The 24,314-nt window shown below is 42.8% G+C and overlaps 3 protein-coding genes across 3 annotated transcripts; 1 reads left to right on the forward strand and 2 right to left on the reverse strand.

Moving 5' to 3' along the window:
- Positions 1 to 517: 517 nt before the first annotated feature.
- pagr1 (PAXIP1 associated glutamate-rich protein 1) lies at positions 518 to 2,799 on the forward strand. Its single transcript, XM_083787220.1, has 5 exons — positions 518 to 708; positions 962 to 1,132; positions 1,245 to 1,569; positions 1,688 to 1,770; positions 2,229 to 2,799. Exons 2-5 carry the CDS (start codon positions 979 to 981, stop codon positions 2,462 to 2,464), a joined length of 798 nt encoding a protein of 265 aa, XP_083643346.1. The 5' UTR covers positions 518 to 708; positions 962 to 978; the 3' UTR covers positions 2,465 to 2,799.
- A 236-nt stretch (positions 2,800 to 3,035) lies between these two features.
- Positions 3,036 to 10,943, reverse strand: tlcd3bb (TLC domain containing 3Bb). Its single transcript, XM_083787219.1, has 7 exons — positions 10,449 to 10,943; positions 9,156 to 9,355; positions 8,970 to 9,053; positions 6,833 to 7,058; positions 6,484 to 6,579; positions 5,492 to 5,601; positions 3,036 to 5,293 (listed from the first exon to the last, which is right to left on the reverse strand). Exons 2-7 carry the CDS (start codon positions 9,278 to 9,280, stop codon positions 5,026 to 5,028), a joined length of 909 nt encoding a protein of 302 aa, XP_083643345.1. The 5' UTR covers positions 9,281 to 9,355; positions 10,449 to 10,943; the 3' UTR covers positions 3,036 to 5,025.
- Positions 10,944 to 12,682: 1,739 nt separating this feature from the next.
- On the reverse strand, positions 12,683 to 22,730 carry mazb (MYC-associated zinc finger protein b (purine-binding transcription factor)). The gene is made up of 7 exons (XM_083787697.1): positions 21,698 to 22,730; positions 21,353 to 21,503; positions 20,533 to 20,972; positions 19,610 to 19,857; positions 18,894 to 18,957; positions 18,088 to 18,259; positions 12,683 to 15,291 (listed from the first exon to the last, which is right to left on the reverse strand). Exons 1-7 carry the CDS (start codon positions 21,728 to 21,730, stop codon positions 14,963 to 14,965), a joined length of 1,437 nt encoding a protein of 478 aa, XP_083643823.1. The 5' UTR covers positions 21,731 to 22,730; the 3' UTR covers positions 12,683 to 14,962.
- Between the last annotated feature and the right edge of the window lie 1,584 nt (positions 22,731 to 24,314).

Genomic DNA, 24,314 nt, shown 5'->3' on the forward strand with positions numbered 1-24,314 from the left:
ACTAGCCAATCAGGTTTCGGTCAAACGGTCGTTCGTCTTGGGGTCGGTTCGCTTTCCACTGCTGAACCGGTCTGAGCGGATACGGAAACGGTGCCTGCATGCATGTGTGTGCTGAAAATACCGGATACAGTATAGGCGGGCTGTAGACCGGATCGGAGCACGGAACAGTAAATAGAAACTGGCTTTCCCACTACTATCTATGCTTTACACAGGCACCGCACTACAACTACTACGCGTGCGGAAAACCTGGTGTTGACGCAAGATTATTTGAACGCTGAAGGACAATGTTCAATGTTGATCGTTTAAAAGCGTAAACCTTATTTACACGTAAATGCAAATTTATTGTACATTTACAGGTTTTTTTGCTCGTTCTCCGCTCTGATTTGCATACTGCGCATGCGCAGGAAGAACACAGATTTCCATCTACTGTGAACTGGCTGTGGCCACTCATTTGTTTCGACGCTCGACCGTCCTTGTGTTTAACAATCCGTGGAAATGAACGTCGTCGTAATCCAGTCACTGTGAGTCACAACACCAGGCGGTTCTTCTTCAATCCAAAATGGCGCTATGTTTACGTCTCTGTATAATGTTCTTTTAGCATTTATAACTAGTCTTATGGGGAACTTTGGTGGTTTTATTCAGAGCAAAATAATAATCTATCAATAGATTTGCAGCAGCATTGATCTGCGACAGCAAACTGGACATTAGGTAAAGTCAAGATCACCGTAGACAACAATGTTTGGGTCAATGTGTTGTTATTGTATGCAAACAACAATGGCCTTAAATGTTTCTGCTATGTAGTTAGCTTAATTCTGCAAAATACTAAACTAACACCCATTACCCTGTACTGTTTATACTGATGTCAGTAACACATCATATATTTAGCGTTTTTTTCACGAATATCTATTATCTCCGTGTTGCCATATTAATATGCTTTTCCAATATTTTGTATTTTTAACAGACTTGTGGCGAGGAGAGATGCAGGCTGAGGCTACAGACGCCTCATTAAGGGAGGACATAGAGGCTCTTGGTTTGAGGGACACAGACAAGATGACAGGAAGACAAGAGGACAACACAGGGGACACCGAAACGGTAGCTGAAACACAAGAGGAGACAGCATCTAAAGGGAAAGGTAACAACAACCTTACTTGTATGTATTCGGGTTTATGCCAGTCATTCTTAAAGTTAATGCTTATGCATTTATCTGAATAAAAACAGAGCTTAATGTTATTTTCTTTTATCAGATGAGGACAGAAATGCGGTGGAGGGAGAGGCACGTGAAGAGAAGAAACAAGCAGACACACAAGTAGTTGAAGGGAAGCAGGTCGAAGTTGAGGACGGTGACTGGGAGCTTGCTTACAGTGATGAGGAAATGGAGGATCCCACAAATTGGATGCCACCTCCTGCTGAGATTAAAAGACTGTATGATCTCCTTGCTAAAGGGGAAGTGCTGGAATTGAACTTTGTGCCCCTTCCCAGGAGGCCTCCCACTCCAGAGCGCACTCCCTCACCAGAAAGAGATGAAGGGGAAGAGGCAGCGAAAGAACGGAACAGGGAGGAGGAACGAAAGTGAGAATTATTTACATTTGTTCTGCTGAAGACCTCCAAGCTGTATTTCAAACGGAAGCCATATAATAGATCAAAAGGAATTAGTATGAATATTGAAAAAATATATTCTTTCTTTCAGGCCCCTGGCTCCCACAGAGTTTGACTTTAGTGGGGAGCAAACCACTCCGAAGAATGCTTTCATCAACAGACGTAGAACGCCAGGTACGACAAGAAATCATCTGTACAAATGTAAAATACATTGCAATAATTGATTTGACATGTATAAGAACATTAAATAACTGATGAGCATTTCAGTTAATAGTCTGTGGTAACTGATGAGCATTTCAGTTAATAGTTCTATCAAATATTTACAGTGCAATCCATATTGACATCAATGTTGCTTTCTCTGTTACAATTGCCATAATGCATTTTCTGAGCAAGCCATAATTATTACCTGGGTTATTAGGATTGAAGCTCTGATTCTCCTCAGATTTTACTCCAGTGATGTCACATTAGAGACATGCATAAGACTGCTCAGTTGTATGGCTAATGAAGATGCATCATTACCATAAATGCATAAGATACTGTGGAAAATTGCAATAAATGCATGAACTAGCCCTCTAATAATGTGAATAATAATGGTGTTATTGTTGGTGGTAAACTATTTATTTCCTCTTCAGGATCTTCAGCTCGATCCTCAGTGAAACGGGAAGCTTGTCTGGACAAGGTGCTGTCGGACATGAAGCGCCACCGAAAGATGGAGCAGCACATTCTGCGTACAGGGCGAGATCTCTTCAAGAGTGACAAAAGGCTGGAAGAAGCCCTGTCTCCCAACAGCCAGAAAGAGCGCGAGAAGGAAAGGGAGCGAGACAGCAACCCCAATACCATCTTCTCTCCAAGGCAAAGGAGATACTGAAGGCTTGTAAGACACTGTTTCTGTAACCCTGTGTAACGACCTAATGGGGGTGCGTTGTGGCTCAGTCAGCAAATGCACTGACTTTGTGCGTCACAAGGACCAGAGGAAGAATCCAACTTGTCATGTCTCCCCTAGGTTTCTTGTCCCCTTTACAGTATTTCTCATTCTAAAAGCTTAAAAATGCCCCAAAAACTATCTTAAAAGAAAAGGACTTCAGCCAGAAGGAATTAAGCCCAAGAGAGCTTTCCCAGGCTCCCGCTAAAACTTGAATTTTATATTTGATGGACTTATCTTTTTTATGTTTTATAAGATGTTAATAAACATTTTACTCTGAATGTGATTTACTGGTTTTCCCACATGTGAAAATGTTACTCAGTGATTGAAACTCACTCCCACTATCAAAAGTGGCCAATTAAATCAAATTCTCATTGAATACTTTTCTTCCAGATGTACCAGTATACCTAGTTTGTGCTTGATTGTGGCTTGTTGCTCCCTCTGGTGGTTCATGTTGCTTTGACATTAATTGCAGAAACTACAGTACTCAGTATAAACACAATCTGGGAACCCATCATCAAAGTGCTGAACCTGTTTGAGATTAGCATAAAAATTGAGTTTAGAGCCGACTTCAACTTCAGGACAGAGTATATTTTGGCTGAATTTGAGTGACACTACAGCCTTCATGAGGATCAGAAGCATATAGTAGAATATGTATGCATAAATATGCATTCAAAACCACAAACCAAATAAATAAATACAAATAAATAAGCATTTTGTGGAATATACAGTACATCAGTTGAAATACTTTAGTATTGGCAAGAAGCAATAACCTATTTTCATGGTGGAACAGAAAGTAGATTCAATTCAAGAACATGCCCGTTGTTGCCCATTGTTGGGCATGCCCATCTTGGTTTCCTCTGAACTTTGAATTTCATAACATTTCCAGATTTCCCATTTCATATTGAGAATTGTCATATGGAGGTGGGAGAAGAAGCTTTGACAATTAAATAATAAGAGCCAGGTCACCCAACTAGTTTAGGTTACATTTAACCATTGGCTCAGGGTGTGGTACAATCCGAACAATTTAAATGGCTCAATGGTTGATACAACTCATACACACAACAGTAATTAGAAAAAGACAAACATTTTAAAGAAACACACGGCAAGCACACACACAAAATAAGTTGCCCTGGACAGGTGACCCCAAAGTCAACCTCAAGTGAATGCTGCCAATGCCATACAAGTACTGTTCAGTATTTCCCTTCCAATTGCAACACCAACTACCTCTTCATTCATGTAATTAGCAGCGGCTGCATGACCGCAAAAAAAATAAGAGAAAAAGAAACTACATGTCCCTTGTTGTGCTTAAAATACTCAAACCTCATGGACCCCTTACTGAACTGTTCAAGCCAAGTGGATAGCTATTTAGAGGTAACAGTGACACCAACACAGAACCTACAATACACAGAAGTTCGTTTTAAAGTGACATTGCTATCTTTCATTACATTTTATGCAAAATGCTAAACACCTGTCATTGCAAATCACTATTGTGACACCAGTACATGGAATAAAGTCATGTCTATATTGTATCAAACACTACAGCTGGGGGGTGGTTTGTGTACATTAGGCTGAGTTATGACTGTAAAACCCTGTCATTAAATGACAAACGGCTATAATTCTTGTTCTACAGTGGAAAATGGAATACAAAAATTCTAGATGCAGAAATTCTTGACCCGATAAAAATAAACATTAAACTCATACTGACAAGGAAATGGTGACAGCAATTTTACATCGACTATCTACACGTCACATTGTCTGTCCAAGGAAAGCTTTCTTCTCTCACATTGAGAAATTAATGAAAATAAATGGCAAATAATTGAGAAAAGGGATAAGGCAGCATAATACAGTCTTATGACATCACCTCCCTTCTAAAGATGAGTCAGTCTGCGGGTTGGTTACATTTTGTTAGAGTGACAGTGACAACATAGAGGATACAGGTAATAACACTAACAATTCAAAATACTGTTTAGCTGGGATGTTGTTGCTTTCTTCTTGTTACTAAGCTGAATTAGGCCATCTATCTACAGCAAATGTACTAACACACAATATAATACATTCCTATTTCCTGTGCTGCCCTAGTGTTGAGGCAGACCGGATTGAATTTGATCTATATAAGGAAAATTGATGCCTTTCACTTGCTATACTCCCAGGCAAATTGCTCTCAATTCAGTGCATGTTTTCTATCTATCACAGTGCCCGATGACATCCATGTGTGCTTGAATGTGCTAAATGTTCCATTTGTTTCCAAGACACAGCAAAAGCTGAAGCCAGATAATGCCATTCCCCAAATCCTTTGGCTGTTGGGGTTTGGCTTATGGCCACAGTGACTTCCAACACAATTTGAGGCATATTCTCATATCTTTGTACTGCTTATTGTGTCCAGTCTCACCATTCTTTTGTACCTTCCATTCCTTTACAAGCTCATGGGTACATTCTCCCTCCCTCTTCCTTTCTCACTCTCTTGTTCCGTTCCACAAGCGACCCTCCTCTCCCTTTCACACACCTCAGTGAGTGGCCGACTCAGGCTCTGTGGAACGACTGCTGTAGCCGTTAACAGGCTGTGGCAGTGCATGGCCGCCTGTCTGGTCCTCTTTTGCAGCTGCCGATGTTACTGGCGGTCGCCGTGAGCGAGAGGTGCCCCTAAAGAGCCTCACGGCGCCCCTGAAGATGAGGGAGAACCAATAGACCTGGGGGGCCATAAGCAGAGCAGCGCCGAGGTTAACCGGCCAGGGCACGGACAGTGGAACCATGTGAAACGGAATTGAGGCGTACCTGTACGGAAAAAAACATGTACAACAGACTTGTGATCTAATTAGGTAAAAATGTAACTGCTAAATAGTCATGAGGGATTACACTTAAAATATTAAAACATATCTTCTGAATTTCAGTAGCCTGAATCATTGTGTATCTCACCCAAGCTCAGCAAGAAAACGGAGTGTGGGAGAAACAGAGATAGACAGAAAGACATACCTGCCATAGGCGTAGTAGAGGTAAGGGAAGAGAAGTACTCGACAGATGAAAAAAGTGATCAGCATAAGAGCCCCATTCACTTTGTGCAGGAGAGTGTGTTGCTGTTTATACTGAGAGGAAGGGAAAAAGAGGAGAGGTCGAGATAGATGAAGAGAAGAAAAACAAAAAAAAGCAAGCGGTAACAGGTTGGCGAAAGCTAAAAGTGTTAATCCAGCACCGAAGTTGCATGAACAATACATGCATTGAAATCTACGCAAGGCTGCAGAGAGGGCGACAATGGACCAATTTCTTTAGGCATTCTTCTAATTTGTTTAAACCAGCTCACACACTACACTGTTATCTGGGACAGCCAGCTTGCCTCAATGAGATAACACTGAGTGGATGCTTGCATAGGTTCACAGTTCACACAGAGGTTTTCCGCTCACCCATTCACCCACAATGTACCCCACCAACAAATAACCCCCTTGTTTTACTCTTTGAGGTCACAGCTTCAAGACAAGTGCTGATTATCAAATGGCCACATGCACAGAAGTGAGGGAGGGGAAGAGAAGAGGAGCGGGGATACAGGCTGAGGGAGGAGGGGAGAGGATATAGGCCGTTATTGTATCCCTGTTAAAGCCAGTGTAAATACTGGTGGCTATATTCAGAGGCCAACAGGTGTGAGAGCCTCAGATTGGGGGCATAGAAAGCACTCAAAGCATATCAACTCTGCTTTTAAACACATATGGAGTACAGCAGCTCATACGTGTATTCAAGCAAACTGCGTTGTACCGTAGACGAGGAAATGCATCACGCCGTTTTGTTCATGTGAGGGATACACGACACGCAGTCAGCATGAGCCAGTGCAAGTGACAAGCTGCATGCGAGGAATGGCCATAAATGTATTCAGTTAAACAAAATGGAAAAGGAGTAAAGAATGCAAGAGAGATTTAATATGACAAAGACACACACACACAACAACATTTCCTTTGAGGCACAACAAAGACAGTTACCTGTATAAGTATTTTTCCCAAGCAGACAGACGGAGTGCTGAGTTCAGCCATAAACAAAACGCCTTGGAAATAGTCACCTTTTCCCTGCCGCCAGAACTAGGGAAAGACAAAGGGAAAGACTGTCATTGTACTAGTCCTGTTCGCATCCATCTAATACATTACATAGCAAAATCCCCAGTGTAAATTTAGATCCGAGTGCAAATGTAACCAAATGGACCCGTATAATTCTAGTCCATTAGATAAGTCCAATATTATATGCAATAATAAGCAATATTATAAAATAATTCATACCAAATCAAATCTCTACCCATGAGTGCTCACTGCTGGGCTAGCTATTGGTGATAGTTACCACGGAGACGGGGAAGCATACGGCAACCATGACAACGTGGTGCAGCACCATAAGGAATTCACGGCGCAAGTAGCTGGTAAGTGCAGAGCTCATGTGCTGGGGGGCTGCTGTAGCTTCTTCGTGTCCCTTGACCCGCAGCTTGTACCAGTAGCACATGAACATGGCATAGGTGTCATATACGAAGTAGGGAACAGCAAACAGGATGTAGGCGCTGGTCAACCAATGCCTGGGTAGCGAGAAAAACAGTACAATGCCTGATTTATACTTTACTGTATACAGTGGATGTTGCAAGCTTGTAGATCAACAAGTTGAGCTTGTGACATCACTGTACGATGGACTATAAATTAAGTAGGTGCCTGAGTATTCAAACTGAATCAATAACAATGCATATGACCACTGCAACTCCCTGATGTCATTTTTTAATACAAAAATAGCCACTATTCATCAGCAACTGACCCCTCACATGTCCAGTTGTCCACCTCCTTTTGTTCCCCACCCCACCGTCTCTTTACCTCTCTCCTGCTTCGAACTCCCCTCAGCCACTGATATAGCTAAACTCATCCAGACATCCAAGCCATCCACCTGCCAACTTGACCCCCTGCCATCCTCCCTGGTTATAGCCTCCCTCCCCTCTCTGCTGCCCCTGATAACTGCCATCATTCACTCCTCCCTCACCTCTGGTTCTGTCCCTCCATCTCTCAAAACTGCTGCAGTCACACCTTTATTAAAGAAACCTGGTCTAGACCCCAACATCTTCAATAACCTACGCCCCATCTCCAACCTGCCATTCCTTGCAAAAATTCTGGAAAAAACAGTTGCTTCACAGATCCAAGCTCACCTCACCAACAATAACCTCTATGAACAGTTCCAGTACGGCTTTCGCCCCCGTCACAGCACAGAAACAGCCCTCCTCAAAATCACCAATGACCTCCTGATTGCTGCTGACTCTGGACTAATATCAATCCTCATCCTCCTGGATCTGAGCGCAGCTTTTGACACCATTTCACACTCCACCCTCCTCGAGCGACTAGCATCAATTGGTATATCCGACACACCCCTAGACTGGTTTCACTCATACCTCTCTGGCCGTACTCAGTTCATTCAGCTCAAATCATTCACTTCCCATCCCTCCCCCATCTCCTCCGGTGTCCCCCAGGGCTCTGTACTTGGCCCTATCCTATTTTTCATTTATCTCCTCCCCCTTGGACAGATTTTCCGCAAATACAACATCCTTTTCCACTGTTACGCGGACGACACCCAGCTCTATGTCTCCTCCAAACCCTCTTCCACCTTCCCACCCTCCTCCCTCTGTACCTGTTTGCAGGTACCCTCCTCGGTTTCCCCCTCCCCTCAGGTGAAGAGTCTGGGTGTCGTCCTCGACAGTAACCTATCATTCCACACCCACATCAACACCACCATCCGATCCGCCTACTTCCACCTCAGAAACATCAACCGCCTCCACCCCTCCCTAACTCCCCACAGTGCCGCTATCCTGGTTCACTCTCTTGTCACTTCCCGCCTGGACTACTGTAATTCCCTTCTCTTTGGTCTCCCCCACAAACTCCTCCATAAACTCCAACTAGTCCAGAACGCTGCTGCCCGTATTGTCACCAGAACCCCTGTCATCAGTCACATCACCCCTGTTTTACACCAACTCCACTGGCTCCCCATCAAATACCGTATCGACTTCAAGATCCTCCTCCACACATTCAAGGCCATCCATAACCTCGCCCCCTCCATACCTGTCTGACCTTGTCCACGTCAATATCCCCACCCGGTCTCTCAGGTCTGCCTCCTCCCTCACCCTGAAAGTCCTCCCAGCCCGTCTCTCCACCATGGGCTCAAGAGCCTTCAGCCGCTCTGCCCCTCACCTCTGGAACTCCCTCCCCCCTGACATCAGAAACATGGACTCTATCACCATATTTCAAACTCACCTCAAAACCCACCTGTTTAGGCAGGCCTATGACTCTGTGTGACATTCTGCTGCAAGCTGTGCCCTAGTTTAATTATTATTATTATTATTTTCTGCTTTTAACTGTGTTCTTGTATTGCTTTTAATCTGTACGGCGACCTTGAGTGCCCTGAAAGGCGCCTTATAAATAAAATGTATTATTATTATATGCATTTTTGGACTTACTGGTCCTCAATGATGTCATCGCAGGAAGAAGCAATGACGTAACCGGCCGAAGAAGCCATGACTGCCTGAACTGAAGACACCAACCTAAGAAAAGACAAGTTAAATCACAACAGTGTTTTTCTCAGTACATGATGATGCATTTAAGTGATGAGATATTAGCCTATGTTGTGACAGAGAATGTCTCACCTGGCAGATACAATGACCGCATCGCCCTCGCTCCACCTCAGCGCAGGGATGTATTTCAGACATTGTTTCGACAGCAGGAAAAGGCCTGGAAAGAACACAGACCCAGCAGCTAGGATGGTCAACATGGTCCCTAGCTATCTGTCTGGGAGGTACGTTCAGGAGACAATCTGGTCCTTAAGGTCTGGTGCTCTTTCCGCCCTCTGAAAAATACAAAGCATCCACAAGTGAGATCACACTTCACACAACTTCAGCTCAATCATTTGTGAATCTGACCTGCATTCATTCCAATCTACATAGTAAATGAATTGCAATTTTCCCTTAAGTAAATTCCAGAGCCATCTCGACACAATATGAAGTAAGTCAGGAGTCAGGACACCCTATTGCTCCCGATGAGCAGGTTGGTGCCTTGTCTGGTCCAGTGCTTACAGCGAGTCTGACTTGCTGTAAGCACTGGACCAGGGCTAGTTGGTGCCTTGCATGGTTTCTTCTTCCATCGGTGTATGAATATGTGAATGGGTAAATGTAGTGCACAATCATGTAATGCACAATCATTGTAAAGGGCCTTGTGCTATGTAAATACACCATTTACCATTAAAAAGAGGGCATTTGTTAGGCTTTCAATGCCAATAGTGGTGGTCAGGCGAAGTGTGCCTGCGATCCCGGTTATTAAATGACATTTTAGCAGCTTTCCTCAACCTTTACTGGATAAGACTGTCACCCTGCAGTGATAGGTCATAATGACATCCATATGTATTCCTATTATGGATTAAGAAGTTCCATATAACGCCACCAATAACTTCAATTAGGGCCATAAGGGGCAAGACGGAGAAAAGTTTTAACATTTTCTCTGGACAGAACACACACACAGAAAGAGAGAAATCCCAACCAAGGGAAAGACAACAACATATATGTTCAACTGTACTGCTTTTTGTTGTTGTAATGATCCATTGTCTGTAAATGGACAGAACACAATCCATGTGTTAAGTATAGTTAACCCATTAACGGGCTAAAGTAGCCCAGCAGCTAGAGAGAGTTTGTCAAATTGTGGCGAGAGAGAAGTTTGCTAGCTGATCTAGTCCGGTGTTGCGTGACCATTAGGTTTGTTTTCGTTTCTCTTCCCCACACACCGTACGTATTATTATGTGTGCGACCGTTAGCCGCTAAGCTAACTAGCCGGTTGACGCTATAGTTAGCTTCCTAGCTGGCTAGGCTAACTGGTAGCGCGCACACACACACACACACACACACACAGCAAAAGGTTAAAGTGAATGAAACGTATCCGGCAACATTTACATATTGGTGCTGCAGTGTCCAGTCCAGTCAGCGGCCCGTTGAAGCCCGTGTCCTGCAGAGAGCGATCAGCAGCGTTAAAGACGTCCCGGGGGTCTTCGTCTTCGCCTCGATGATCGGCATGTTTGTGTGGCTGCCACCACACAAACCTCCAGCAGTAACAGCAAGCTAAGCTAACGCCAAGCTAAACTAGCTTGTTTGCAACAACTTGGATCGAAGTGTGTAGCGAGAGTGCACCGATCAAGGAGGACACCTCCGCCGCTATCCGTTTATGATTTTACCTCCACTGTTTCGGCATTTAGCCTGCGGGTCAGCTATACCAATGTAACTGGCGCCAGTGACACTGACAGTCTCTCACACCATCCGAAACGCTAACAAAACCACTAGACTATAGTTTCCATACAGATGTTACACTCGTTATATCATAACATGTCAGGACATGACAGCCTCAGCCTCCCTCTGCCAGGGAGGATGCAACGACGTTGTAGTGAGTGACCAGTGACACATAGGGGGCTGCTGCTGCCTACTAGGTCCTACACATGAATATGACAACTGACTGGGCCATTAATACGTGTAACGTTATTGTACTGACCACACAGGCCAGGGCTGATGAACACACACTGGACTGGCTATTGTACTACTATAGTATTAGTAGTACCATGGCCCCATGTTTATGTATTGTAAAGTGCATGTGTATGTTTTTGTTATGCAACAAAATACAGGCAATGCACATAGTTTAGCCTACTGCGTGCAAAGTAACATAAAGGAACGGCACCTGCAATTTTAATTTAGGCATGATCGAAAATGCATTGAGTTAAAAGGATTGGGCTGGATTGTTCACCCAAAAATATTTTTTACATTCAATGAATAATGATAGTAATTTATTGCTTGCATTATAGGCATTAAACTCGACCAGCCACTTGTTGTCAATATTGAGTAACTATAGCGTGCGCACGTGATATTGTTGGAATATGGAGCCAAGAAGAACATAGAAACGTTCGTATCAGGTTGCCAATTTGACCTTTATATGGGTCAGTAACAGATGAAGTATGAAACATTCACATTACAGATCATATTCCCCGCGGGCGTGCATGCTGTCCTGCCAATCAGAAACCTGCTCCTAGTCTTCCTTTGTGCTAATTTCGTTTGAAAACACCCCATACGTTTAAAACAACATTAAATTAATCTAACATTAAATGAATTGTCCCTTTTTGTCAGATTTGCATTTATTATTATTATTATTATTATTATTATTAATAATATTATTATGCTACTTCTATTTCCCTTTTGGTTTACCATCATGATCGAGTCAGGTGAATATCCGTGTAATTTGGTGACCTTGATTTGACAGATCAGGGTCTTCAATTCATACAGGCCAGACTAGGCTATTTCTTGTAGTGATGGATTTTGAAGACGTTTTCTTTTAGGAGTAGGCTATAGTGAGCAAGTACACACATATATGCCTTTTTACAGAAGGCCCATGGGCATCCCCTTGGTTTATACAATGGTTTTATGATCGGATTTTCCTTTATTGACATTATATATTATCTTTGGACAGATCTGTTGTAACATAACATCTCAAATATAGCCCATAATGAAATTCTTATTAACTTTGAGCCCAATGTTGCATTATTGGTCTGTGGGACACCTTCAATAACCATGGGCAGCAACCCTACACCTTCAGTAGCCTACATTGACAGCACCTATTCTTTCAGAGCTATTGTCTTCTTTGCAACTTTAACACAATGCTAAACACTGGAATCACAGCAATAAGGAAGTGTGTACCTATTATTATCCTGTGTTACGTGGCACTGACACTTGATTGCTGGGTGAGCTTGTAGATAATTTCTTGTGAAAATACATGGTGTAGAATAGATTCTGTAGAAGGAAACAAGATCAGACCAAGTGCAGGGCAAATGGTTAACATCACACCAAGGAAAACCCAACAATGTAATTATGAAATATTTGCACATTTACTGCCACTACCTGTGAATATTGTGCCCCAAGAATAAGGTAGGGTATGCTGTTGCATTAACTAATAACTTAATTTAAGAATTATTCAAAGCTTTTCAGAAAACAGCAGATCTACAACCTCACAACACATCACTACGTGTTGTAAGCCTTTAGATAGGGTGAAAGTGGTGTGGTTAAACTGATTTGAATGTTATATTACCTCAGAAACCTCCTCAAGGACCCCTGGAGGTACTCTGGTGAACAACTGAACACGCAACACCCTGCCCGTTTCCTCATTTTACTTTTAATTGTCAAAATTACAAAATAATAACATGATCTCTACTTCATCTACAAAATAATAACAATGTAGTAAGCATAATTGACTTTTTTTGCTCTAACAATTGTTTATAGACATGCATACTGTTGAGAAATATAAAAATATAAATATAAATACATCCCATTAATATTCTTAATGAATCCATGACTAAGATTTAAAATATTTTAGAATAAAATAATTAAAATGCAGTTGAGTACAATAAGGCATTAAGATGTATCGCAAGAGCTGTACAGGATCCTAGAGTAGAGGTATTACTTTCTTTTAGTGTAATGCAGAAAACCTAAAAATACTTATTCACTACTTTTCTCAACAGGTAGGTCTAAAAAAAAAAAAGAAACAAAAGGAAAAAGTTCTACAATTTTTAAGATAACATACTGTACCAACACTTAACAAAAGAAAAAAGAAAGAAAAGAAAAAAAGAAAATATATAATTTGAAAAATTAAGCACTCCAGTACAGAACCAGGATTTGTTTAGAGCATTTCAGGCGATGTCAGACATTGGAACCTCCTGGATATCATTCTCAACCTGACCTATGACTTTATAAGCCCTTTTCTGACATCACACATCAATTACAATATAATAGAAAAAAAAAGAAAAAGAAAAAAACAACAATCAAAGATACCAAGGACAAGTGATCGTTCCTCTCATGATTCATGGGGAGCGACATGACCTGCGTTTAAAACGCTATACATAGTACAGTATGCGCTGGAAAATCCTGAGTGTTCCTTTAACTCTTAATATGTACAACTGTTGGTTACAGTTATACACACTCAGAGTTAAAATAACACACTCACGATTTAACAGTGTATCGTTAACAATAACATGACTAAATCTAACTTATGAGCATCACACATGGTACTTGTACATAGAAGAAAACAAATGACTATGGCAATGACAGATAGTTAAATGAATGGCCAACAATGATACATTTCTTTTTGTATAAATCAATACTTGACTCTCTTGAATATTTTTGTTTACGACCAACTAACTTAATGGGACTGCTAAAACTTTCTTTTGTCATGACAGCTCCCTAATTATAAGTATGACTTACTTATCTTACTTTCATGCAAAAAGGTAGTTTTCAGGCGCAAGAAGAATTTGCTGGATCAGAAGCCGAGCTGTTGTATAGCATAATGATTTGTTGTCGTTTGTGTTAACCATGGCTGGACTCCGGGAGGAAGACGAGCTGTAAGACAATCTAAGAACCCTCAAATCAATTTTGACTTCCATCTTGAACTCCAAATCTTTTTGACCTTCACTGAATCAAATATATGTTAAGTTGCCTCATACTCCTTAGTATTTCTCTATTTCCTTTTTTGTGTCTCGCACCTTTAAGAAACAAATCCACATGTAAGTCCCACAATTGTTTCTACAAACCACAATGTTGAATATGGTATTTTGCCAATTTAGAAACAGCCCTCCAGAGACTCATCACAATGTAGTATTACAGTTCAAATGTGATTACTTTTGTCAACAAATAAAAACTAGCAGGCTAACATGCTAGAACAGACCTGACTGCATATGTGGTGCGCACACATCAATCTATATTTTCCTGTCCTCTGGTTTGTCTTATTAATTATATTTTCCACACTTTGTTTTTTTTGTTATGTTTTGTTTTGTTTTTTAAAACACAAGCCATATGGATTTTCAATAAGTATGCTGTAAAAATGGGGGTAAGATGAGAGCTGGTGTGAAATATACAGTACTTGGTGCATTTGCAGAGAGTAGCCAGTGCCAGGATTGACAAGAAAGAGTAAGGAGATAAAGAACAAAGAGTGGGGGGAGAAATACAGTAGATGCTCACAATACCACAGTCCCGAAAACATCAGAGCACTCAGGAATATTTGGATGACAAACCTTACTTGTCGCTGTTACTGTCTATGAACCTGTCGTGGTCATCATATTTCCTTGTCTTTACTTGAATGTCACATTAAAACACAGTGTCTTCACTGCTCAAATAAACATAACTCTACCCCTTTACTCCTCCATTGTACTGACACCTGCTAGTCATTGCTTCTCTTGGGGTAACACTGCCCTTGAGTGTTGAGTAGTGATTATCTCACTCAACCAAAATCCTATTCCTAACCGTCCCCATTTTGCAGGGAAATAACAAAACTGAACCCAGACCAGCATCTAAAACCAAACTTAAACCCTTAACTGTGCCCACCCCCTCCCACCCCTCCCTGTTTCTGGGACTGAGGTTTATTATTGCTGAGCTTTCTACTGCTAACTCTGGGTCTGTGGAGCAGCAATGCTAGAGCAGTCTGTGACTAGCAGGTCCACCACTGTATTACCAGTGACATAGACGGTGGGCGCTGTCACCATGCTGCTCAGCGAGATGGAGCTGCTGGGCCCTGTGCTGGAGGTGATGGAGCTGGTGCTGTGGGTGCCCATGTGGCCCTGGAGCTGGGTGGGTGTCTTGCAGTGAACACCACACAGGTGGCACACGAGGACGCCGCCAGAGGCTGTGCCGCCGAAGCCACCCACACTATCCTTCCACTCTTGGCCATGGTGCTTCTGGGCGTGGACACGAAGGTACGTCAGGGTGGTGAAGCCTGGTGGAGGAGAGGTGGTGTTGAGTGTGGAATTGAGAACATAGAGAAGGTACACTCGCTTTGCAATAAGGTTCATACTGCTCCTCCCCTTCTATAGCAAATGTTGAAAACAAACAACACCACTCAGGGGTACTCAACTGGCGGACAGCGGTCCACGACCGGACCGTGGACCACCTCTCTGCGGACCCTAGGCAAATTATAGGTCAGGTCAGGCCAGCAAAACAAATCTCTCCTAAGCTCAGGCCAGGCCAGCCACAGTCAATTTCAATTCAATTCAGGCAGTGTTGCTGCAGCACAACTACATTGTGTGTCTTATGTTAATGGAGGGAAGAAGTTAATGATATAAATAACATCAGATGGTACATTTCTCATGTGAAATTGCTGCTAAGGCCCCCAAAATGTCCCCCAAGGGCCCCCAAAATTCTGGCACGCGCTATGCGCGCGCAGTGTGGCCTGCCAGGGCGTATAACTCCCGGCCTGATTTGGAGTTCCACTCCGGGCCTGCACTCTGCACCCCATTATTGGTTGGGTGGAAGGGGATCTGATTTGTATAAGCTTGGCTTGACCATACTAAACGGGCATAGAGCCCCGCTCTCCGATGGACGCCGCGCATGGGACCGGACCTCGGTCTTATTCAAAAAAATATTTGTGGACCTTCATCATTTCTAGTTGAGGACCCCTGCTGTACAACTATCTCTTCACTGTACCAGAAAAAGAACCCCCTAAATAAATACATACACTGTAAATAATTAAACAAACCAGCACAAATGTGCTAACAGCTAGCCTATCAATATACAAACTTTAGCTCTGAGCTGGTCAAATGGACAAAAGAAATCTGCTTAAATGTGACTATAGCCTTCTCACACCAGACCAAGGAGTCACTAAAGCGAAGGGGCAAACTGATTTTGGAGCACAGAGTGAGCCAGCCGTCCAACGAGTGTTATCACACCTGAGCCCATACACAGTACATACACTGATGGGCTATGAGGTGCGGTGGAAGTGTGGTGTGGTGCGATAGACAATGTTGAATACACAAAGCTGGACCCAGACAGGGGCCAAATCGTTGTCATACGTTGGAAGCGAGTATGCCAAAGCCATCAAGTTACCTGCCCAATAGTATAAATGGAAATTTGATAAAGCCATAGCACCAACTGATCTCAGACTTTGTAAAAATTCCTGAAGAATACGAGGACGTTTCTTATTCCAAATAAAGTAAAAGATAATGTTATTGAGATGTGTTTAGTTAGGGCAAAGTGTTCATATTAGAATTATTGATTGCTAATGAGAAACAAAGACCATTTGTTAAAAGTCACTTTGGTGACTACCCTAGGTAATGTACATGGAGATCGACATAGACATCTGCTGCCTAAATGATACAGTGGTCAGTGACAAAAGTGAAAACATCATACTGTCTAAGCACCTAAACAAATGAACAAATAATAACATTCACAGCTACAATGAGTTAATTGAACTGTTTAATATACTTAATATACTTAACAAAGTAGATGCATCTACATTCATCAGGGAGTACCAACAGCAACCAACAGAGACATACGTTTAGCAGGCTTCTCTGTCTATCTACATAGAACCTGCAACTAGCTGGACTACATTGACCGTTTCAATCTGTTCTGGAGACACCTCTTCAAAGCGGATGGCCACCATCCAAGTTCAGAGTAAAGCTACAAATGGGAAATATTTTATTTGTCCTCTATCACCTCTGATACTCCCCAGTCCCCACTGTAACACACCACAGTCCCAGTCCAATCTGTGAAATGGCAATCTTTACCCCACAAGGACATAATAGCACAAGGACCCAGAATCAACCATGATAAAACCTGCTACTTATGAAAAGATTTGGGGTAGGCTCTTTGAGGTTCTACCTTCAATATCCCCTCTTGGTTGATTTCACTATCTACATAAGTTGCTGTTGTCAAAGGGTGTTTGACAATATTGAGTAGCTGTGTTGTTTACCTTTCTTGGATAGGGGTAGGAAGTTTGGGGGGGGGGGGGGGGGTCCTGTATTTTTCTTGTGTGGCTTGTATTTTTTAATTTAATTTTGTTTCAGTATGTCTTGTTTAAAAAGAAGAATCAACCATGATGCCACGTGGCAGAGGTGAATGGAATGACCTTCTACTACAGACACACCCTCTCGGTCCTAGACTCGCCATTATTCTTGTTTTCCCTCCCTCTCCCCAACCCTCATTTGGAGTTCACTGATAGGAGGGAACTAGAAAAGACTTGCATTAAACCTATTCCCCGAGAAACTCCCTCGTCCCCTGTCCAACACAGCCCAGAAGCCCCATTATCCTTAAAACGGCCAATGACTTTCCCCCTCCTCTGTAACTCCACAAAAAAACACCACAACCTACCCCCCACAAAGGCACCATGATTGCTGATGGCACTGCTAAAAAAATTGATATTTTCAGGGTCCCTGCTGTGGGTACTTTTATCATTATCATCCACAATAAACTCAGACCAAGGACAAATCCAGCTAGCTTGTGCCTACAACCCTTCACATTGTTGTGAATATAACAGAGTTAGTGTCGAAGTGTCCTTGAGCAAGACGCTAAACCCCTAATTTCTCCCGATGTGCAGGGTGGTGCCTTGTATGGTTTGCTCCGCCATCGGTGTGTGAATGGATGAATGTAATGCACAATCTATGTAAAGCGCCTTGGTTATTAAAGGTTCTATATAAAGTGCACCATTTACCATTTATTGTATTTAAGGATGAATTAAATATGCATCACTTTTTTATAGAGACTCCCCATGATGACAATAAATATCATTTGTACTTACTGCGGTTACAGAGATGACAGGCATGGTGCTGGGACTGGTTGTGTACCCTCATATGATCTGTGATGTAAGCAGCAGAGAGGAGCTTGCCACAGATGTGACAGGGGACCTTCTCCTCGTGGCGAATCATGTGGGCACGCAGGCGGTCCTTTGTAGCAAAGCTAGAGTCACAGGTCTAAATGAGAACATGATAAATGGCAGATTATTATTAAATGCAGAACAGTTAGACCTTGAAATATGTATTTGATTCAATAAAGTAACAAAGGAAAAATGCTTGTTTGGCATAAAGTCATATTCTGCATTTAACTATATATTTTTGTTGAAATGCTTCAAATAAAATATGCCTAAAGGCTAATTGCAACAATTGCAAACAAGTAATAACAGTAAGTTTTAATTCTATCCATCCCTACAAGACCCATTGAGAGCTTGGAAACTTGGATTATCAAATGTAATTTTATCCTCAGAAACACCCTGCATATTTTTATGTTGCTTTAGTATTCAGTAGGCCTATTCATTTTGAGGCAGGCAAAAGTTACGACAAATTAAAATAATAACCTGAATAAACGGTTATCCTGATTATGAAAAAGCTAAAAGGCATAATGAATGTTAATATTCATATTCTGAAGATTAATTTGTTGATATATAAAGGGAATGAACCTAAATACATTAGCCATAGCCACAATATCAACTTATATCAGGGATACTGTGTACATGTTAGTACAGGCGTTGCTAATCTTATTGGGGCAAATAACAAATTTGCTAAATGAGTATTATTACTGTTATCATTATCAGGTAACTAAGTAAAGTACCGGACACTTGAAGGGACGCTCAGAAGAGTGCACCTGTCTTACATGACTGTTGAGATGATCAGGCCTGAGGGAAAGAGGACACACAATCTGTTAGATAAAAGTTGCAAAAGTCAAAGAGCTTTCATCTGCAATGGATAAACAAGGGCAGGCTATTTTGAAACGGGCCAATAATGCTAAAGCCATTCTATGTCACGCAATAAGGCTTTGTTCAGACTGCAGTCAAAGCCGGATTGTTTCTCAAACATGATCTTCAGGACTGACCACGCTGTTATTTGCAAGTGATCAGACAGATTCTCTTTTTAGACATTATCAACATATCTGCATTGGTCGCTGCTGTAACAATGTAACAGCATAGGCATGAATAATGCTTTATTGACACTCACAGCAAATAGCCAATCTACATGCAATGCATTGTCAGTCAGGCTTCAGTGTCAAGAGACTCCCGACTGAGACACATCTTTAGAAATCAGATTTGAGTCACATTTCAAACCACCTAGGAAAGGGAAGTGGTTCAAATCTGTGACTGTGACTTGTTGAACAAAAATCTGTTTCCATTTGTTTTTCTGCTGTTCATAAAGCCAACCTAATTGTAATCTGGATAGGCATAAATCAAATTTGGGCTGCCAGTATGAATATGAAGCCTTAAATACCGACTCAGGCCCTGCAGAAATTGTAATGAACGAGAGAAACATTCCCAGTCTGTTTCATAGCATCACCTGGAGAACGCCTTGGCACAGTGGGGGCAGACATAGGGTTTTTCCACCCCTCCCTGGTGGGAGCGTACATGGTGACTCATACGGTCCTTCCTCTTGAAACGCTGCTGGCAGATCGGACAGGAGAAGGGCTTCTCATCCGAATGTGACAGACGGTGGCGGTTGAGGTGGTAAACATCACGGAAGGCCTTCCCGCACGTCTCACAGGCATGGTTCTTCCTCACTGGGTTAGGATTGGGATTTGATGGTCGCTGAGGCAGACAAAAACAGGAAAAGGGAGACTCACGCTACATGTTTTTGATAGGTAGGGACTATAATCTAGTACAGTGGTTCCCAAACGGCGTGCCATGAGGGAAGCCCAGGCTATTTCACATGGATGTAAGGTATGCCTTGAGATTTTAACTTGCCTTGTGGTGTGCCTTGGTCACCAACAGTTTGAAAACCACTGCTCTCGTAGAGTACATTCATTCTTATATTTCTTATCTCCTATTGAAACCATGCAAATCCACAATGATAATTTTCCTGATGTTTAAGTGTAATTGTTTCCTGAAATATGGTGCTCTAGTGTAAGATATTTCCAACAATTGTTTCTTTTTCATGTCATGGGAAACACTTTCCAATAGATGCAAGTCTTTTCTCTTGAGAGCATGCAGGGGAGTTTGATGGGCTTCTAGCACAGTGCTTCTCAAACTCAGGACCTGGGGACTGATGATAGACCGTAATGACAGGCCCTTGAACTGAGTAAACTTATTTGTACATAAAAATGGTTAGTTTCAATTAAAGTGATCAAGTTCCGGGGCCAAAAAAACTAAACAAAAAAACAATCTGGTTCCCCGAGAGTCCAAGCGGTTTGTGACACAGTGTGCTAGAGGTTTGCTCTTACGTTGGGGCCGGACGACAGCCATCTCCACAAGGCCCTGACCCACCTGTACTGTCGCCCCAGTAGTGGCCATGACGACAGCAGCAGGAGGCGGAACAAGGGGGTTAACACTAGCCACTATGCCCGCCATGGCAACCCCTTGGCCATCCTGACTACCCATGGGAGGAGGCTGCTGGACCCCCGCCAGCACGCCGGGAGGGGCTAGAGGGGGAGGTAAGGAGAGGTGGAGAAGAGAGAGGGGAATCGTGTGCCTCTCCATCCTCCCTCCTGCCCCAACCGTCATCACCGATGGGGCTGCCGCCGCCGCCACCACCACCTGTCCATCTGCTCCCTCCTTTGCCCCCTCCGCCTGCTCTCTGGCCCTGTCCTTCATTCGTACCCCTGTGTGAACCGACTGGTGGCGACGCAGGTTGTAGTTGTTCTTGAACTGCTTGTTGCAGATGGCACAGATGTGGGGGACACGTGCCGGCCGAGACACTGGCTTCACTGCACAGGAGGGGAAGAACGGAAATAAGTGAGAGAGTGAGAGAGGGAGAAACAGAGAGAGAGATGGGAACAAAAATAATTGTAAATTTGAGTCTTAGAGGTAATTTTACAACCGTGTCAAATCTGACATACTAGACCAGTGGTTCTCAAAGTGGGGTCCATGGACCCTCTGGGTTCTTTGAGGGGGGTTCCAAGTGGAGTGTGTAACAAATGGACCCGCAAGACAATTTTGTACACACTCAAAAGAGTTATGGGGAGGGTTGTTGAAAATGTAAAGGTTTGAGAACCACTCTACTACAGTAGCTAGACAACAAGACATGTTCACAAAAGGAATTATTATTTTACACCCAAATCCACATTGTTGTGTGGCAATTCCTCACCAGGTGTAGGATCTTCATTGAGAGCAGCAGTGTCCACCGTTGAGGGAGGCTGTGCTATGTGTTCTGTGGGTGGGGTCTGGGGAGAACTCGTATGCACTGGCATGAGCTCTGATTGGAGGCTCCCCTCCACTTGGTTTTGGGTGGGAGTATTCTGGAGAAGTAAACACAAGGCCATCACCCAAATGTAAATAGAAGTGACTGCCATTGTCTTGAGGTGGTGGCACTTTTAGTTAAACACAAGACGATGCTGAAGGTATAAGGATTGCTGGACAGAGGCGATATAGGCCCCGCCACAGAAATGCGACCATAAACAGATCTACTACTGCAATTGTTTCTTAGGCCTACCTGGAAGAGAAAATTGCTCCAAGCAGCATCCATTTTGCGCCAAAGCGATGGAGATTATAAAAGTCAGCTAGTCCTGATTGAGATAAGCGAGCGAGCCGTTCGCATTCTTTTGATCACCCCACCGACGATTAGTCGCCTATACTGCAGCAAAAAACGACGGGCTTCTGGGGGTTTCTTGAAAAAATAACTTGAGTGAATCTGTTTGCAAAAATATGTTCTCATTGAGGTAGTCTATTCTATCAATTAAAATGCACGCAGCTGTTTGACTGCGCTGCAGTTGACGAGACAGTAGTGGTGCTGGCCCGGGTAACAATAATGAACTATATTTCTCTTTGAAGTTTAATTGATCAAAGATTAATTATACATTAATGCATATATCTATAGCAACAACAAAAATATATTTCAAATCAACAAATAGCACATTATCAGTATTATTGTTTAGCTGTAAACGTAATACATTCTACGTGAAATAAAATGCATTTTACGCACAAGTATAAGTATCACAAGAGCTTAAATAACACGCATCTGATAAGAATAAGCAGCTCATGCTTGTTTTAATGTATGAATCTATTTTCTCCCGATTCCCCCCCAATAGGCCAATCGGGTGTTTGTCGAAGCCTCGCTGTTGGATTCAAGCCGTGACCCGGGCAAAGAGCGCTCTCGCCGGGCCGCAGCCTTTCGCTCCACCTCGGCGGTTGGATTGCGAGGATGTCATCTTTCTTTTTTTATCGCTCGCTCTCCCTCCTCCCTCCCTGTCTGTTTCTTCCTTTTCTTTTTTAATTCCTCTTTCTTCTCTCCCCCTCCTCTCCTTTTTTCTCCTCGCACCGCTATGTCCCACTTGCTCTTAAAGGGATAGGGTTTCTGGGACAACCCCCCCCTCTCTCATTTCCGTCTCCCTCAATGGAGCGGATCCGAGCCTCTTCCTTCCCTGGGATTGTTTTGGCCGACGGAAAATGCAGCAGCGCCAGCCAGCAGGCAGCGTTGGTAGAGATAAATAGAACATAACACTGGCGACTCAAAGAGGGGTCCGTCCAGAGACCCCCAGGGGTCCTTGGAGCAGGGAGGAGGGGGACTACATTAGCTACAACATTACACTCAGTTGAGTTTAACCCCTTGGCTTGCTTTTATCCTTATTTTATACTTTAGTGGGCTATTCAAATAAATCTATGTGCTTTGAGCTTTTATTTCTCTCCCCCCGGCCCCACAAGTTGAGAAAAATCTCTTCTGAGTGGTCACTCAGAAACAAAATAAATTTAGCCTATGGCGTGTAGCCAAAACAATAAGTGGCGAATAGATATACGCCAATAAGGGGATGCATGCGAAATGCTTCAAGAACATTTTTGAGAATGAGAACTTGAGAAGAACCACTGAAATAGATCAGTAGGCTAGAGTGACTACTACTAGAGCATAGAGCAGCACGCCACGCAGCAGCATTCCTATGCTGCCACCGTCACCGTGTAGGGAACATGGTCGGCATGGGAAACGACGACATACCATACCTAACATAATGACATTCCATTAGCGACGCATCTTAAAGGGTAGTGCGTGCGCACAGGCAGGCAAAGAGCCTTATTAATAATGATGACGTCAGAGACAGATAATAAGCGCAGTCAGTGAGAGCACAAGAAAGACACTGTTAATATAAAGAAAGCCCCATATTGTTCTATATGATATTTTTTGCAATAGATGACAACATACACTGGATAATGATAATCTACTTCTAGGGCTAAGTTATAGGCTATTAACAATAACCAATTTATACACATGGTTAAATATGTATTACTACATGCATTCAAATTATAAAGACACAGTCACGTGTGTTAATATCAATTTATTATCATTTTTAATTACTTTAAATTACCCTTCTTTTATTCCTCAATACGTCTTTAAAGACTATCATTTCCACTCCTCCTCAAGCTCGGAATTGCTTGATTTGAATATGTAATACGATTAAAGAGTTGTTTTTTAACCCAAAATGTCCCCTCTGCAAAACACAAACATTTTGTCCACACAGATGAGTCAGCGTCATTACTTATCCTTCATCCATTTCAACATGGAACAACTGGGATTTCCCTGCTCTAACCACAGTCCCCCTTTTGAATCCGAGAACAGTCCAATCCTCACAGGAGAGATGAGCAAGAATGTTGCCATTGTGAAACCTACCTCTTAGTCTTCACACCATCAAATAGCCACCCCTAATAGTTTATATGAGTTTATGCATGCACTGAGATTCCAACCAAGCATAAAGTATTAGGTTGTAAACAGGGAATTGTCTTGAGCTGGTGTTTTCATTTCAAAAAGGTACATACTTTCAGAGCCCCATTTCAAGTAAACGGCAGCCTTGCAGGAAGGAGTGAGGGGGAGAGAACCTTCAGACCTCAGAATCATGGGCATCATCATGCTCATGAATCATTGATTGACCTCCATTAAAAAATAGACAGGCTGCTCCGGTCACTGCCACAAGAGGGCGCACGTTCACAGCAGCTCATTGGGGGCCAAGTCCCTTTCCCCAGTCCAAAAACACACTCCCAGATCAGTTGGTTGCACTGCTGGCCTCCTCTATGTTCCTTGCTCTTCATGCTTCTTTGAGAGGTTCAGCGTGAGCTCAAGTAGTAGA

Source organism: Protomyctophum parallelum (genome assembly GCF_964188405.1).
Source record: "Protomyctophum parallelum genome assembly, chromosome: 17".
Lineage (NCBI taxonomy): Eukaryota > Metazoa > Chordata > Actinopteri > Myctophiformes > Myctophidae > Protomyctophum > Protomyctophum parallelum.

Bases quoted from the DNA above. Each gene is read 5' to 3' on its own strand.
- mazb (XM_083787697.1), bottom strand. From the start codon at position 21,730: ATGGATGCTGCTTGGAGCAATTTTCTCTTCCAG. The intron at 21,504-21,697 runs GTAGGCCTAAGA...TTACTTCTCCAG, and splicing joins GGAGCAATTTTCTCTTCCAG to AATACTCCCACCCAAAACCA. The intron at 18,958-19,609 runs GTGATGCTATGA...TCTTTCCCTCAG, and splicing joins TGTGCCAAGGCGTTCTCCAG to GCCTGATCATCTCAACAGTC.
- pagr1 (XM_083787220.1), top strand. From the start codon at position 979: ATGCAGGCTGAGGCTACAGACGCCTCATTAAGGGAGGACATAGAGGCT. The intron at 1,133-1,244 runs GTAACAACAACC...TTCTTTTATCAG, and splicing joins GACAGCATCTAAAGGGAAAG to ATGAGGACAGAAATGCGGTG. The intron at 1,570-1,687 runs GTGAGAATTATT...TCTTTCTTTCAG, and splicing joins AACAGGGAGGAGGAACGAAA to GCCCCTGGCTCCCACAGAGT.
- tlcd3bb (XM_083787219.1), bottom strand. From the start codon at position 9,280: ATGTTGACCATCCTAGCTGCTGGGTCTGTGTTCTTTCCAGGCCTTTTC. The intron at 7,059-8,969 runs GTAAGTCCAAAA...CTCGCTACCCAG, and splicing joins GATGACATCATTGAGGACCA to GCATTGGTTGACCAGCGCCT. The intron at 6,580-6,832 runs GTAACTATCACC...GTCTTTCCCTAG, and splicing joins TATGCTTCCCCGTCTCCGTG to TTCTGGCGGCAGGGAAAAGG.